We start from the raw sequence: 11,649 nt of genomic DNA, 5'->3' as shown, positions 1-11,649 counted from the left end.
AGATTGGGATTGGGCCTCCGAACACATCAGGATGCTGGTAAAGTAATTCCCAGGTTGAAACAGTCTTCATTCATTAGCAGAAACAAGGTTAATCGTGTCGGACATTTTAATTATACAAGATGCCTTTGCAGAATGAGCAACTCATCAAACAAGGTTTATGAAATATTCTTTATTGAATTTTAAAGGTTACACATGCTATTAAACACTGACACCACAACAGGCATAGAAAAAGACGCACATATTTACAGCAGCAAACAAGTGACGCAACAGTAAGAACGCATCGTGTTGGTGAATCTCTTGGGTGGATGCAAAAAGTCCATCTTCACTGACTGGAAGAGAGAACATGAGTTGGAGTTATTCCCAACAGCAGAAAACTCAACATTAAAGCTCTTATTGTTTCTGACTATAAAGGGTGGAAGCAGCATTAAACAGTCGTCTGGCCAAGTCAACACTGCGTCTCTCACCTCTTGACCTCCGAACTGTCAGTGTGTCCGTTAGTGTCTTCGTTGGCTTTGTGAACACCGTTGGTCTGTCCATCGTTCTGCTTCATCTTCTTCACCTCCTTTACTGGACTCTCCTCAGGTTTCCTCTGAAACAGACGCATTCATGCAAATAAGACAATTCTGCTATTCATTTTTAGAGTCCATTCATAAATAAAAACATCAAGCTCGCTCACCTTCTTCCTGACCAGGTGGGAGATGTCTGAGACTGGAGCTTTGGCAGAGAGTTCTTTGGTTGAGCCGACTACGTTGGGTGACGTGCTGTTAAACTGGGTAGAGGGCGGAATTCAAGACATGTCTACTTAACCAGAGCGAAACGTATTTAGCCAAACCAAGTATTACTCTGTAGGAAATACAGTGATCTAATATTCTGATAAACAGTCTTCACTCATCTTTTCTTTACTACAGAGGCGCCAGAGTATGAGACTTACCTTTGAGCTGGATGAGGCGTCGTCTTTCTGCACAGTTGAGACGGGGAATGCAGAGGAAGTGGAGCCTCCATCCTGACAGATACATTAAATCAAGTCAGAATCGAGCTTGTCGATTTACATATCCAATAAGCCTAAAGTGCATCGAGTAGAATACATCATATGTGGATCTTCTAGTTTGAATGGATGATGTTGCCCAAAGTTTCCCAGTTGAAATGACCAACTTTTACAGGAGCTTACCGGCACAGCCTTCCCAGCCTCAGCAGCCGTGCTGGTCATCTTCAGGCCCTCTGCGGCGTCCTCCACCTTCTCCTGGATTTCTGGCAGCAGAGCCTTCAGCTCCTCCATCTCCTTCCTCTCGTCTGGCAGAGCATCCGGACCCTCGGCCTTGTCGAGGATCTCCTGCAGTTTGTCTGCCGGACAAAGTGAGAACGTTGGCATACAAATGGCTTTAAAGACTGCGGCTGTGATCGTGTCAGCCGCTTACCCAGACGTGTTTTTATGACAGAGATGGAGCTCTTCAGCTCCTCGATGGCCTGACTGTACTGGACATCCAAGCTGTAGGTGAGCCCGAGCTGGTAGTGAGTCTCAGCCAGCAGGCGGCTGTCTGAGTCCAGGTGCTTCACCTGCAGCTTCAAACACTCACGGAAATCCTCCAACGCCTGAGTGTAATTTCCTGGAAGACAAGCAGCAACTCAAGACACTTTTCTCAAGAAAGGAAATAAGGACCATTTAAAAACAGGTTCAGTCTTTCAGGCATTTTTGTTATGTTGAAAGTCTAAAAATTAATAATGATTTTTATTGACTCGTAAAATACCTATAAAATTACACAGTAGTGAACAATAGTGACAATGCCCAGTTTGTATGTTAAAGTTAGTTTGTCTTCCTTATGTAGAATGGCACACTAGTTTATTAAAAATGTAAGATTGTTACTTTCCGCTATTAGTTTTCAAGTCTGTAATTTGTGCTTTTATGTGAAACTTTAATGCTGCCGTCTTGGCCAGGACTCCTTTGGAAACAAATCTCAATGGGACTATCCTGATAAAACTAACCATCTCAAGCTCATTCAGCGATCTGTTGGTACCTGATTCAGAAGAAACTTCCCCCAGTTTCAAGTGAGTCTGTGCTGCCATGAGTTGATCCTCTTTTGTCTCCTTCCTTGTTTCATGAAAAAGGATTCACAAGTTAACATGGAGGCTGTAGCTTAGAGACCATAACATTTAGATCAGTACACCATTACCTTTTGTAGATTACTTTAGCTACTTCCAACATCTCCCAGGCAAGCTGCAGATTGCCCACCTCCTCCTCCTCGTCACTATCCTGAAAACACACAAACAAATTAAAAAACCAACACTAAAAATCACCCAACAGTCATTTTGAAGTGTGCTCGAGTTGATTGGTCAAGTACCTTTTCAGCAGCACCATCTTCTTCACCTTGCTCTTCTGCATCAGCCTCCATTTCTGCGTCATCACAGTCTTCCTCCTCCCCATCTGACACATCAGTATCAATAACATGCGTTTAGATATCATTACAACCATCAGAAAGCTATTTGCAATCACGGTCTGAAGTTGAAGAACAGAGAAAGTTCACCTTCTGTTTCCTCTTTCTCGTCTCCTGATTTTTTCTCGGCTTCTTTGGGGTTTTCTTCCATGTCTTCAGTTGAGTCACATTTGCTGTTTTTTCCCTCATCTTTCTCTTCCTCTGCAGTGTTTTTTTGTTGCTCATCACCAGCCTCAGACTTTTCTGCATCACCCTTCTCTTCATCTTTGCTCTGCTTCCCATCAACGTCCTCATTTTTCTTCTCTGCCATGGCATCGTACACCTGCACCCTCAGCTCATCTCTGGTCTTCTCTGTTGAAGTTAGAGACAGTTAGGAGGAGCCGTGAAAGAGAAAAAAAACAACCAACCACTGGTCAAATGGCACAACATTTTTTTAAAAAGGTTCTCACCATCAATGTTTTCTGTGCTGTCAACATTTGAGTCCTTGGGTTTTTCTTCGTCGTCCTCCTCCTCCTCCTCTTCCTCTTCTGGTACTCCTTCCAGAGCATTACCTAGGACCGAGTTCTCCATCCTACAACAATAGTGGCAGTTAGCTCTGCATTTTCACACATTCCTCTAATGCAAAAGGAACAACACAGAGTAGCCTAGCAGAAGACTTTACCGAGCCAAATCCAGCAGCGCTTTTCCACACCAGAAGAAAGCTTCTCCACACTCGTCTGCTGTGTCTCCATACTTCTTAGCTCTGAAGGAGAACAATTAAAGTTGTAATGTCAGATTATAAATCAGTATAAAAGCAAACCTGGCAAGCACTATTTATTGCATTTGCAAAACAGCTGCATACAGTTTCCATCAATTGAGTAATAGGCTTTAAACTGCCATTAGAAACGCCATGAAAAGCTGCTACACAGACTCATAATAGTCAAGGAGAATATTCTAATTAGTCAACGTTACTTTTATTGGATTAATATTGGGGCTCGATACCCGATTCCCTTTTGTTGTTCGTTTAAAGCTCGTTAGCTGCAGCCGTGTGACTTAACAACATGACCCGTTTGAAGTCGGATCCGGTTTCTATTGTCGGACAGTTGAACTCACAGCATGCCGCAGGCCTCCTGCAGGGAGCCCACCGCCTCCACCACCTTTCCCATCACCAGGTGCTTCTTGCCCGTGCCGATTAGCTTGTTGGCCTCCTCCATGTTCGCTGAACTGGACACACAGAAAAACGACATTTTTCTTTCAACTCGACCTCTCACACACACACACACACACACACACACACACACACACACACACCAACTGCCGAACCGTTGGGCCCGTATACGTTTTCAAATGATAACTTTCTGTGCGAAAAGCAAAGTCTAACGTTATATATTTATAAATATGCATACCTTGTCCGAGAGATAGCGACTGAACCGTTCAAAGCAGTTGGTGTGCGTCCTGCTGGTGCTCAGAGTAACGTTACGCCGTTGTTTCAATTTGGCGCGAAGTATTCCTGCCTTTTCCGGTGGACTTCCGTGCTCGTGAAGCAGCGCGCGATAGTTCTTAAAGGCGCAGAGCAAAGACAGACTGACACCAGTTGATTACAAGAGCGCTACACCTGCGAGGGCGGTGTTCACAATTAAAAATGACATTAGGACATTTTTAATAGAATCAATACTGAAACAAACGTGAAATAATCAATATATGTCTAAGAAAGTCACGCTGGTTAATGATTTTATTATATTTTATATTATATTTTTCTAGTCAAGACAAACAAGGCAGAGCCAGTTAAATGTACTATTGATATGGCCTGAATTAGTAGATAATATGTTATTGTGAGAAGGATAAGGATGAAATTTGAGAATTGTACAAATATAGGCTATATGATTCTTTCCGAGTCATGTTTTTACTCTTCTTCGCTTTATATGGTTTTATTTATTTTGTATTTTTATTTGATACTGAGCATGTTGGGTATCCATTAGGCCTAACTGTACGCAACTGTTATTAAATCTGTTCAGTATAATATAATAGAAATGAGCTGGTAGTGTGCGTGTGTGTGTTTACATATTACTGCTGTCATGTCCTGCTGTGAGGGACAGGGATCTCTCCCAGCTCCTCTCTGAACACGTCCTGCTGGCTCCACTGTGTCGCTGCCTCCTCGAGACCAGTCTGGGCCTGGCATCCAATCAACCTCACACTGAGACAATCACACTTAACCCTCCTCAAATTGTCTTTATTAGAGACAGCTATAATTTCCCGGTGAAATCTACCAACGCAGCAAACCACAGCTAGTTTAGGACACATTTCTTTCAATCTAGAGGCAATCAGTTTGAGAGGGAATATTCTCGGGGGAATATATTTTTGAAGGCTATACATTTTTTCATTGTTTGCCATAGTTTATAGTGTGTACTCACCCTGCCCTGTAACAGCACACGTTTCATTCACTGATAAAGAGGGTAAGAGTATATTTGTATCATTCACTAGTTGCTTTCTTGCCGAGAGTTGGATAAGAGAATTGATACCACTCTCATGTTTAGTGTATCTAACCTCTCATCTAATTCTCAGAAAGAAAGTGAATAAGCATGTCCCCAAATGTAAAACATTGCTTTTTCTTTCATTCCATAACAATGAAACAACATAAGTATACATTTAAATGTTAAAACCTTCTCAGCTGGTTCAAGTTTTTTATTTCATGTAAAAATGTAATGTAATTTGCCTTTAATTTGAAACTGAAACCTTTTGCAATACTCTAGTAGCACTTAAATGTCCCTTACCGATAGCACTTTGTTGTTTAGCACTTTAGTAGCACTTAAATGGCACGTACGGATAGTACTCTGTAGTTTAACGTTATTGAAGAAGTTGTACTTGCTTGATTATTGTTGTTCTGAGTATGGACTCATGGTTTAATGCACTTATTGTAAGTAGCTTTGGATAAAAGCGTCAGCTAAATGACATGTAATGTAATGTAATGTAATAATGCAATACTCTTTGAAATATGTTGCTTCCATTTGTTGGGTGTGTCAGAGCTTATAACAAATACACCTTTGATGAAAACCCCACAGAGCAGTGATGCATATACCATCAATCCGTTGTAGCAATATGTGAAGCCTTTAAACAGGTTGTATACCCCCATGTAAATTAATGTGGGGAATTACTAAAAGGGGACATGGAACTGCTTTAAATAACAAATATTGGCACCAACATTTTGAAAGATTTTTTGTCCAGTTAAATTGTTTTGATCATTTGCATGGCTGAATGTGAACGGGTGATGGACACACAAGTGCCTTTCAAAGACTCTTGCAAACAGCAGCGGAGTAGACGCATTAATTATGTGCACATTGTGAAACGTCTGTTGAACAAAGGGGTACGTTTGATCAGTAGCCCACCATGGAGCTTCTAACAGGAGGTTATTGTGTGTCCCCCTCTTATCTGGCCCTTGATGCGGTGTCCATGGCAACGGCATGCAAAGACATCGCTTGGTGACAGTGGAGAAAAGAGGCGTGCTGGAGGGACTGATTGAGCCGATAACAGCCTCCGTCTGTCCAGGTTATCGACTCCGGTGAACTAATGCAAAACAACACAGGTTTCACTTAAATGATAGTTGGAAAATATACATATATGATGCTTAATTTCCTTAAAAATCAACGTGTCAGCATCTCTGCATATATTTGATTATAGAGTAAATTCTGACTGGCTTTAACATTTTATTTATATAAAGTTCAATATAGGGTCACTAAACTAGTTTGATACTGTGACATCATGTAGCATTGAGAAACCAAGGTTTACTTCCCTTTCATTTTGTAGCTTGTTGTAAAATACAGGATATTATGCTTGTGAGTAAGTTAGACTCGTAGCTGTCAGAGCTTTACAAATTGTTCCAACTATCTGACATGTGAGCGAAAATGTCAGAATATCTTAATTAATGGATAAATGTTCTTAATCTTTTATCAACTATACAACTAAGGTTGATCAAATAAAAGAAGTGTCTTAACGATTGTTGTCTGGAGTCAACATAATACTTATCATTGTGACATCAGGATACTATCTCTATTTACTTATTTACTGTGGCCACAGAAGTTATGTGATGCTTGTTAAAGGCATTGTCACCGTGACAATGCACAGACAGAGGTCGGTGTTCCTCAGCCTCGTCATTAAGTAAATAAAGCAGTGGGGGAAATGAGAATGAGAAATGCCTTCTGCCGCCCACGGCATAGTGCAAGGTGTTGCAACAGTGCACCACCCTGTTACTGTAAATACAGAACAGCTTGTGTGTGAACATCCAGGAAACATGAATGAAACTGGCCTGCACATGAAATGGTCTTATGGAGCTTAATAGAATGAGCGATATTTTAAAGTGCAGAGGTCACAGTCTATCATTAATATTAATGAAGTACATTGAATTTGTTGTAGTGTTTTTCTGTTATGGGGAACTTTTGTTTCTATTCATAGTATGAAAATCACTTCCCTTCAGTTTCCTCTCAAATGTACTGTGTTGACAACAAGGAACTATCATAATGTACAAAACACTTCACGGAAGAATGTGAGCTCATGCTTTTCTTCTTATATGTCTGAGGTTCAGTACACAGAACAAAAACAACTAAATAGTAGAATGTGGGTTTGATGGGGCAGTAGTCTATTTCCTGAATGGGAAAGTTTATCAGGAAATCATTGCCACTAAAACACTAAAATGCTGCAACAGAGAGCCACGGATGCAGCAGCAGTAACGTGTTGTTTCATGTCTAATCATGGTGACAACATGCTCTGTATCCTAAAAAAGTAATGTGATGAAACCTCATATCTCCTGCATGGATTAGGAAACTGCAAGCCTATAAATACCTGCTGTTTATTTTTATTATTTTAGATTAAAAGATTCAGTGTTATGCATACACAACTGGTTGTATAACTAATTCAGGTTGCCCATGATTACTGAAGATGGATGAAATATAGAGGGAAGGTGTCCCACAGGGATTATTAAATAAGTGTGAGTGTGAATATTTCCTCTGGGCCACTCCTTCCTCCTTGATTTAATGAGGTTTCACGAGCACGAAATTTCCCAGAAAAGTCAGAAGGAAAAGTGCAAAGTCATGCTGTGTAGTGAGAAGTTAGTGGAGACTGGAGCACTGGACCGACTGGAGTGGCCTGTAGTCACGTTCCGACAGACTTATCGCGAGAAGTGAGCCTTGGTATATATGCTTCAATCGCGTCTGCCAGTCACACTTGGTGTGGTGTGAAAACAACTGAGGTATGTGTTATAGAATGCATTTCATTATGTCTTGAGTATGCTTTTTTACTAATTTGTATTTCCCAGTGTTCATTTGTCAGGTTTGTTGACGCTATTTACGAGTTTTCTTTCTGTCTCTTGGCGTTTGCTAAATTTACAGTTCAACAAGTGGGTTTTCACTAACTAAATGAGTATCTTCATTCTAAAAAAAAAACGACACGGTGTTATAAGTAGCGATTTGAGAATTTAAGAAAATTATCATTTGTTTCCATATATATGGTCCGGAGCCATAACTCCAAATCTCAGGAGAAACGGTTTAGTGCTGCAGTTGATGACAACCAGCACGCATATATACACCAAATGAGAGTCTTTACCTGGTCTTTAGCGGACTGTTGAACGAAGGCAGGCACATTACTGAAAATGTACGTGGAATGTGTATCAAGAAAAAAAACAAATTGTTGATTTCCATATGCGGAAACACCTGTTAATTTAAAAAAGAGCAGAAGTGGAAATGGTTCACAGGTTTCGGTTGTTGCCAGTTCAAGTGCTCGATGCTTAATATGATCGAGGTCTGGGTATGTATATGTATATATATCTCAATCTGTGGTTTTAATGTTGAGTTAAGCAACAATCTTTAGTTTTTCTTTATCTCTTCTGGTTTTATAATAGCTGTTACCGAAAGCATTATGCATGTCCTTATTCTATATGTCACGGATATTGGCATAGTTCTGTTAGAATGGCTTCAATCTGACGAAGACATGCGTTACAATAACACTTTTCTTGCTTTGCCTTTGATTATTAGGAAATAATGAAAATGCCCAGGTCCATGGTGATGTCTACAGATATATTGTTCTGACCAATATAAATTAAGAATTGGAGAAACTGGTACAAGAGAATGTTTGGTAATGTTGCTTGAACAATTTCCTTTAAATCAAGCCATTATCAAAATAGTTGCCCATTCACTTTCGACTTTTGATATGGCGTTTGACGATTAATTGATTACCAACTATTTCATGAATTGATTGATACCATTTTGTTTACAAATATTATAAAACTTGGGTTTTAAACTGTCACCAGATATCTGCATTTTTCACTGTTTGCATACAAATAATTTAGATCATTGTTATGGGATTAGTTGCAGCCCTATAACTCAACGTGCTTTCATAAGAGACAGAGCAATTGTTCAATGGGGTCAACATCCTATATAAAAGAGACACACTTGTTTTCTTGTGGACGGTTTTGGTTTATCCATGATTGTACACACAAAAGAAACAGTGCACTGCTGAGATTGCGTAATACATGAACCTGTTTCCTCCTTCTGTTATCCAGTTAGACTGAAGATGGCTGCAGGCAAAGCACAAATTGGAAAGCTGGCCCCAGACTTCACAGCTAAGGCGGTGATGCCAGACGGACAGTTCAACGACCTGAAGCTTTCAGACTACAGAGGTATACCTTAAACAGTGTCTCAGTGAAGGACACGCTTTGATGACGCTCTCTTCTGGACTGTGACACACTGCTGCTTTGTGATCTCACAATGTATTGAATAGACATTAATTTGCACTACTGTAGACTGGAATGAATTAGCCTGTAATTACTACAGGTCCAATAGATTGATCTGTTTTCCTTTCCTTTGGTGCAGGGAAATATGTTGTCTTTTTCTTCTATCCTCTGGACTTCACCTTTGTTTGTCCAACTGAGATCATCGCTTTCAGTGATGCTGCCGACGACTTCAAGAAGATCGACTGCGAGGTCATCGGCGCCTCTGTTGACTCTCACTTCTCCCATTTTGCATGGTAGTTACAAGCTTCATCCTGTACACATTGATTGTGTGGACGCACTCTTGCAAACGTCTAATTTTTTCTTTTTTTTTTCGGCTAATGTTCTTAAAGGATCAACACACCACGAAAGCAGGGCGGTCTGGGTGCCATGAAGATTCCCCTGGTGTCTGACATACAGCGCACCATCTCCACAGATTATGGTGTTCTAAAGGAGGATGAGGGCATCGCCTACAGGTGGGTTTAACAGTGTGGAGTTTCAGTCTGCTTTGATGAAGATTATGAACAATAACGCTAGTCTTAGTTGCTTTTGCCGCTGGAGGGAGATGGTACACTTTTCTGTACATATCATTAAATGCATCAGCCTAAAAACGTTTCAGGCAGCGACTGGGAGACCATGAACTTTCCTGTGTTCACTTACATCTTGGCAAACCCATGACCTGCTCTTTCTCTCTACTTCAGGGGTCTGTTCATCATTGACGACAAGGGGATCCTGAGACAGATCACCATCAACGACCTCCCAGTTGGACGCTCCGTTGAAGAGACCATGCGTTTGATTCAAGCCTTTCAGTTCACTGACAAACACGGAGAAGGTAAGTTACAGCTGTAACATACTGCATACCTTAAAAGGGTGTAGGAAGTGTGTAGGATTTCATGGCAACAGATTGCAACCGACTGAATACTCCTCTGCTCACCTCTCCCTTTCCAAGACTCCGGTAACACAAGCTTCCGAGTGCAAAACCGCTGTAACGCCTTTCGCCTCGCTCAGAGGCCTTCCTTACCGTAATAACACTACTGTAGGTGCAACGTAATTCAGACGGCGGCTGGTCGTACCACGGTTTTGCACTCTGCGGTCTTACGTTACTGCCATTTCACGAGCATGTCGGAGAACTATAGCGGCCTTCAGGTAATGTAACAATGCGGAAAAGCCCTCTCTAGAGCCTGTGTTTGGTTTGTCCATTCTGGGCTACTGTAGAAACATGGCGGAGCAACACGGTGGGGTCCGTGCAGAGGACCCGCTCTCTATGTAGATATAAAGGACTCATTCTGAGCTAACAACACAACAATTCTTAGTTTCAAGTGATTATAAACTAATGAAAACATAGGTCTGACTTTTGTATTACATTTCTGCTAATATATCCACGTAATGCTACACACCGGCCCTTTAAAGTATGTGATGTATTTGTGTTGTTCCCTTTAGCATATAACACAAGTTTATTAAACCCTTCGGTTTTTATAAGATTTTTTCTAAATGTGCTATGTTGTGAGGGATATAATTAATCTCACCTTGCTCTCCACGACCCAAGTATAGTTATGATAATACTTAACCTTTGTACTTCTAACCACGTTATATTATTTGGATCCAAAGTTTCATTTATGTCACAAAAATATTTTGCGACATCCATGTTAGGCAGGACGTAAAAAAGGTTTATTCAAAACCAACGTTTGATATTCTTATCAGTGCTGATGTTTATGTGAACTGTACACCGAGTTGAGGAATGAATGTAGAAAGGAGGGCAATAACTTGTGCTTTATGCAACCAAACTATTGATGCATTTAAACCAAAAGGCATGATAGGTTATATATACTGGATATGTGTGTCATATTGGCAGAGGTCTTTACTGTTTTGTCTACTGGGCCAGGACTCATTACAGGCTTATCTTTTCAGTCTGCCCAGCCGGCTGGAAACCAGGAAGTGACACCATCAAACCTGACGTCCAGAAGAGCAAAGACTTCTTCTCCAAGCAGTAATAAACCCAGAGTCTGCAACCTGCTGTAGAGATTTCATTTAGAGATTATATTTCCGGAGAACAATATTTCAGTCAGCCGCTGTGCCTGTGGAGGAGTAGTTAGGAACATGCTGTGTGTGTTCAGTCGTCTGTAGAGTGAATAGTGCACTAATGACCAAAGTATATCATTGAGTAATTATGTTGTGGTATTGTATGCTATTTTCACTGTCAGACTGAGCTAAATGTCTGTTTGTACTATTTGAATGTCATTCCTTACTATTGTTAACGGCAAAGCACCATACAAACAGTTTTATTGGAATGAAGCTATAAGCACATCCCTAAATTATGTTGTGCTTAACTCTTTTTTTTTTACAGTGAACGACACATGTTCTTTCATCGAAATAAAGAAGTTAATAACACTGTTATTGTAGAGGAACATATTTACTTCAAACATCACAGGGGAAATGTTAGGATGTTTTTGATGGTGTTAGCAGTATTTAATAAGTCAGGTGTTTTGT

General features: G+C 40.6%; 2 protein-coding genes across 3 annotated transcripts; one reads left to right on the top strand and one right to left on the bottom strand.

Moving 5' to 3' along the window:
* Nucleotides 1-149: 149 nt before the first annotated feature.
* On the bottom strand, nucleotides 150-3,962 carry LOC117746260 (histone-binding protein N1/N2-like). Its single transcript, XM_034555294.1, has 14 exons — nucleotides 3,815-3,962; nucleotides 3,522-3,632; nucleotides 3,091-3,171; nucleotides 2,879-3,000; nucleotides 2,520-2,780; nucleotides 2,337-2,419; nucleotides 2,169-2,248; nucleotides 2,013-2,086; nucleotides 1,416-1,604; nucleotides 1,169-1,341; nucleotides 932-1,003; nucleotides 677-769; nucleotides 465-589; nucleotides 150-329 (listed from the first exon to the last, which is right to left on the bottom strand). Exons 2-14 carry the CDS (start codon nucleotides 3,620-3,622, stop codon nucleotides 323-325), a joined length of 1,461 nt encoding a protein of 486 aa, XP_034411185.1. The 5' UTR covers nucleotides 3,623-3,632; nucleotides 3,815-3,962; the 3' UTR covers nucleotides 150-322.
* Nucleotides 3,963-7,518: 3,556 nt separating this feature from the next.
* prdx1 (peroxiredoxin 1) lies at nucleotides 7,519-11,556 on the top strand. 2 transcript variants are annotated; one of them, XM_034555295.1, is made up of 6 exons: nucleotides 7,519-7,647; nucleotides 8,956-9,072; nucleotides 9,266-9,419; nucleotides 9,516-9,638; nucleotides 9,864-9,994; nucleotides 11,071-11,556. In XM_034555295.1, exons 2-6 carry the CDS (start codon nucleotides 8,967-8,969, stop codon nucleotides 11,151-11,153), a joined length of 597 nt encoding a protein of 198 aa, XP_034411186.1. In that variant the 5' UTR covers nucleotides 7,519-7,647; nucleotides 8,956-8,966; the 3' UTR covers nucleotides 11,154-11,556. The 2 variants fall into 2 exon arrangements, with proteins under 2 accessions (XP_034411186.1, XP_034411187.1); XM_034555296.1 differs by lacking the exon at nucleotides 7,519-7,647 and adding an exon at nucleotides 8,130-8,201.
* Nucleotides 11,557-11,649: the final 93 nt, after the last annotated feature.

This window comes from Cyclopterus lumpus, chromosome 17 (assembly GCF_009769545.1).
Source record: "Cyclopterus lumpus isolate fCycLum1 chromosome 17, fCycLum1.pri, whole genome shotgun sequence".
NCBI classification, from domain to species: Eukaryota; Metazoa; Chordata; class Actinopteri; order Perciformes; family Cyclopteridae; genus Cyclopterus; species Cyclopterus lumpus.
The sequence above is the reverse complement of the archived record's forward strand: the minus strand, read 5'-3'. Positions and strand labels throughout refer to the sequence as shown.

Coding starts and splice junctions, on each gene's coding strand:
- LOC117746260 (XM_034555294.1), bottom strand. CDS start 3,622: ATGGAGGAGGCCAACAAGCTAATCGGCACGGGCAAGAAGCACCTGGTG. Junction 2,249..2,336: donor AAGATGGTGCTGCTGAAAAG/GTACTTGACCAA, acceptor GTGTGTTTTCAG/GATAGTGACGAGGAGGAGGA. Junction 1,004..1,168: donor AGGCTGGGAAGGCTGTGCCG/GTAAGCTCCTGT, acceptor TGTATCTGTCAG/GATGGAGGCTCCACTTCCTC.
- prdx1 (XM_034555295.1), top strand. CDS start 8,967: ATGGCTGCAGGCAAAGCACAAATTGGAAAGCTGGCCCCAGACTTCACA. Junction 9,420..9,515: donor CACTTCTCCCATTTTGCATG/GTAGTTACAAGC, acceptor ATGTTCTTAAAG/GATCAACACACCACGAAAGC. Junction 9,639..9,863: donor GATGAGGGCATCGCCTACAG/GTGGGTTTAACA, acceptor TCTCTACTTCAG/GGGTCTGTTCATCATTGACG.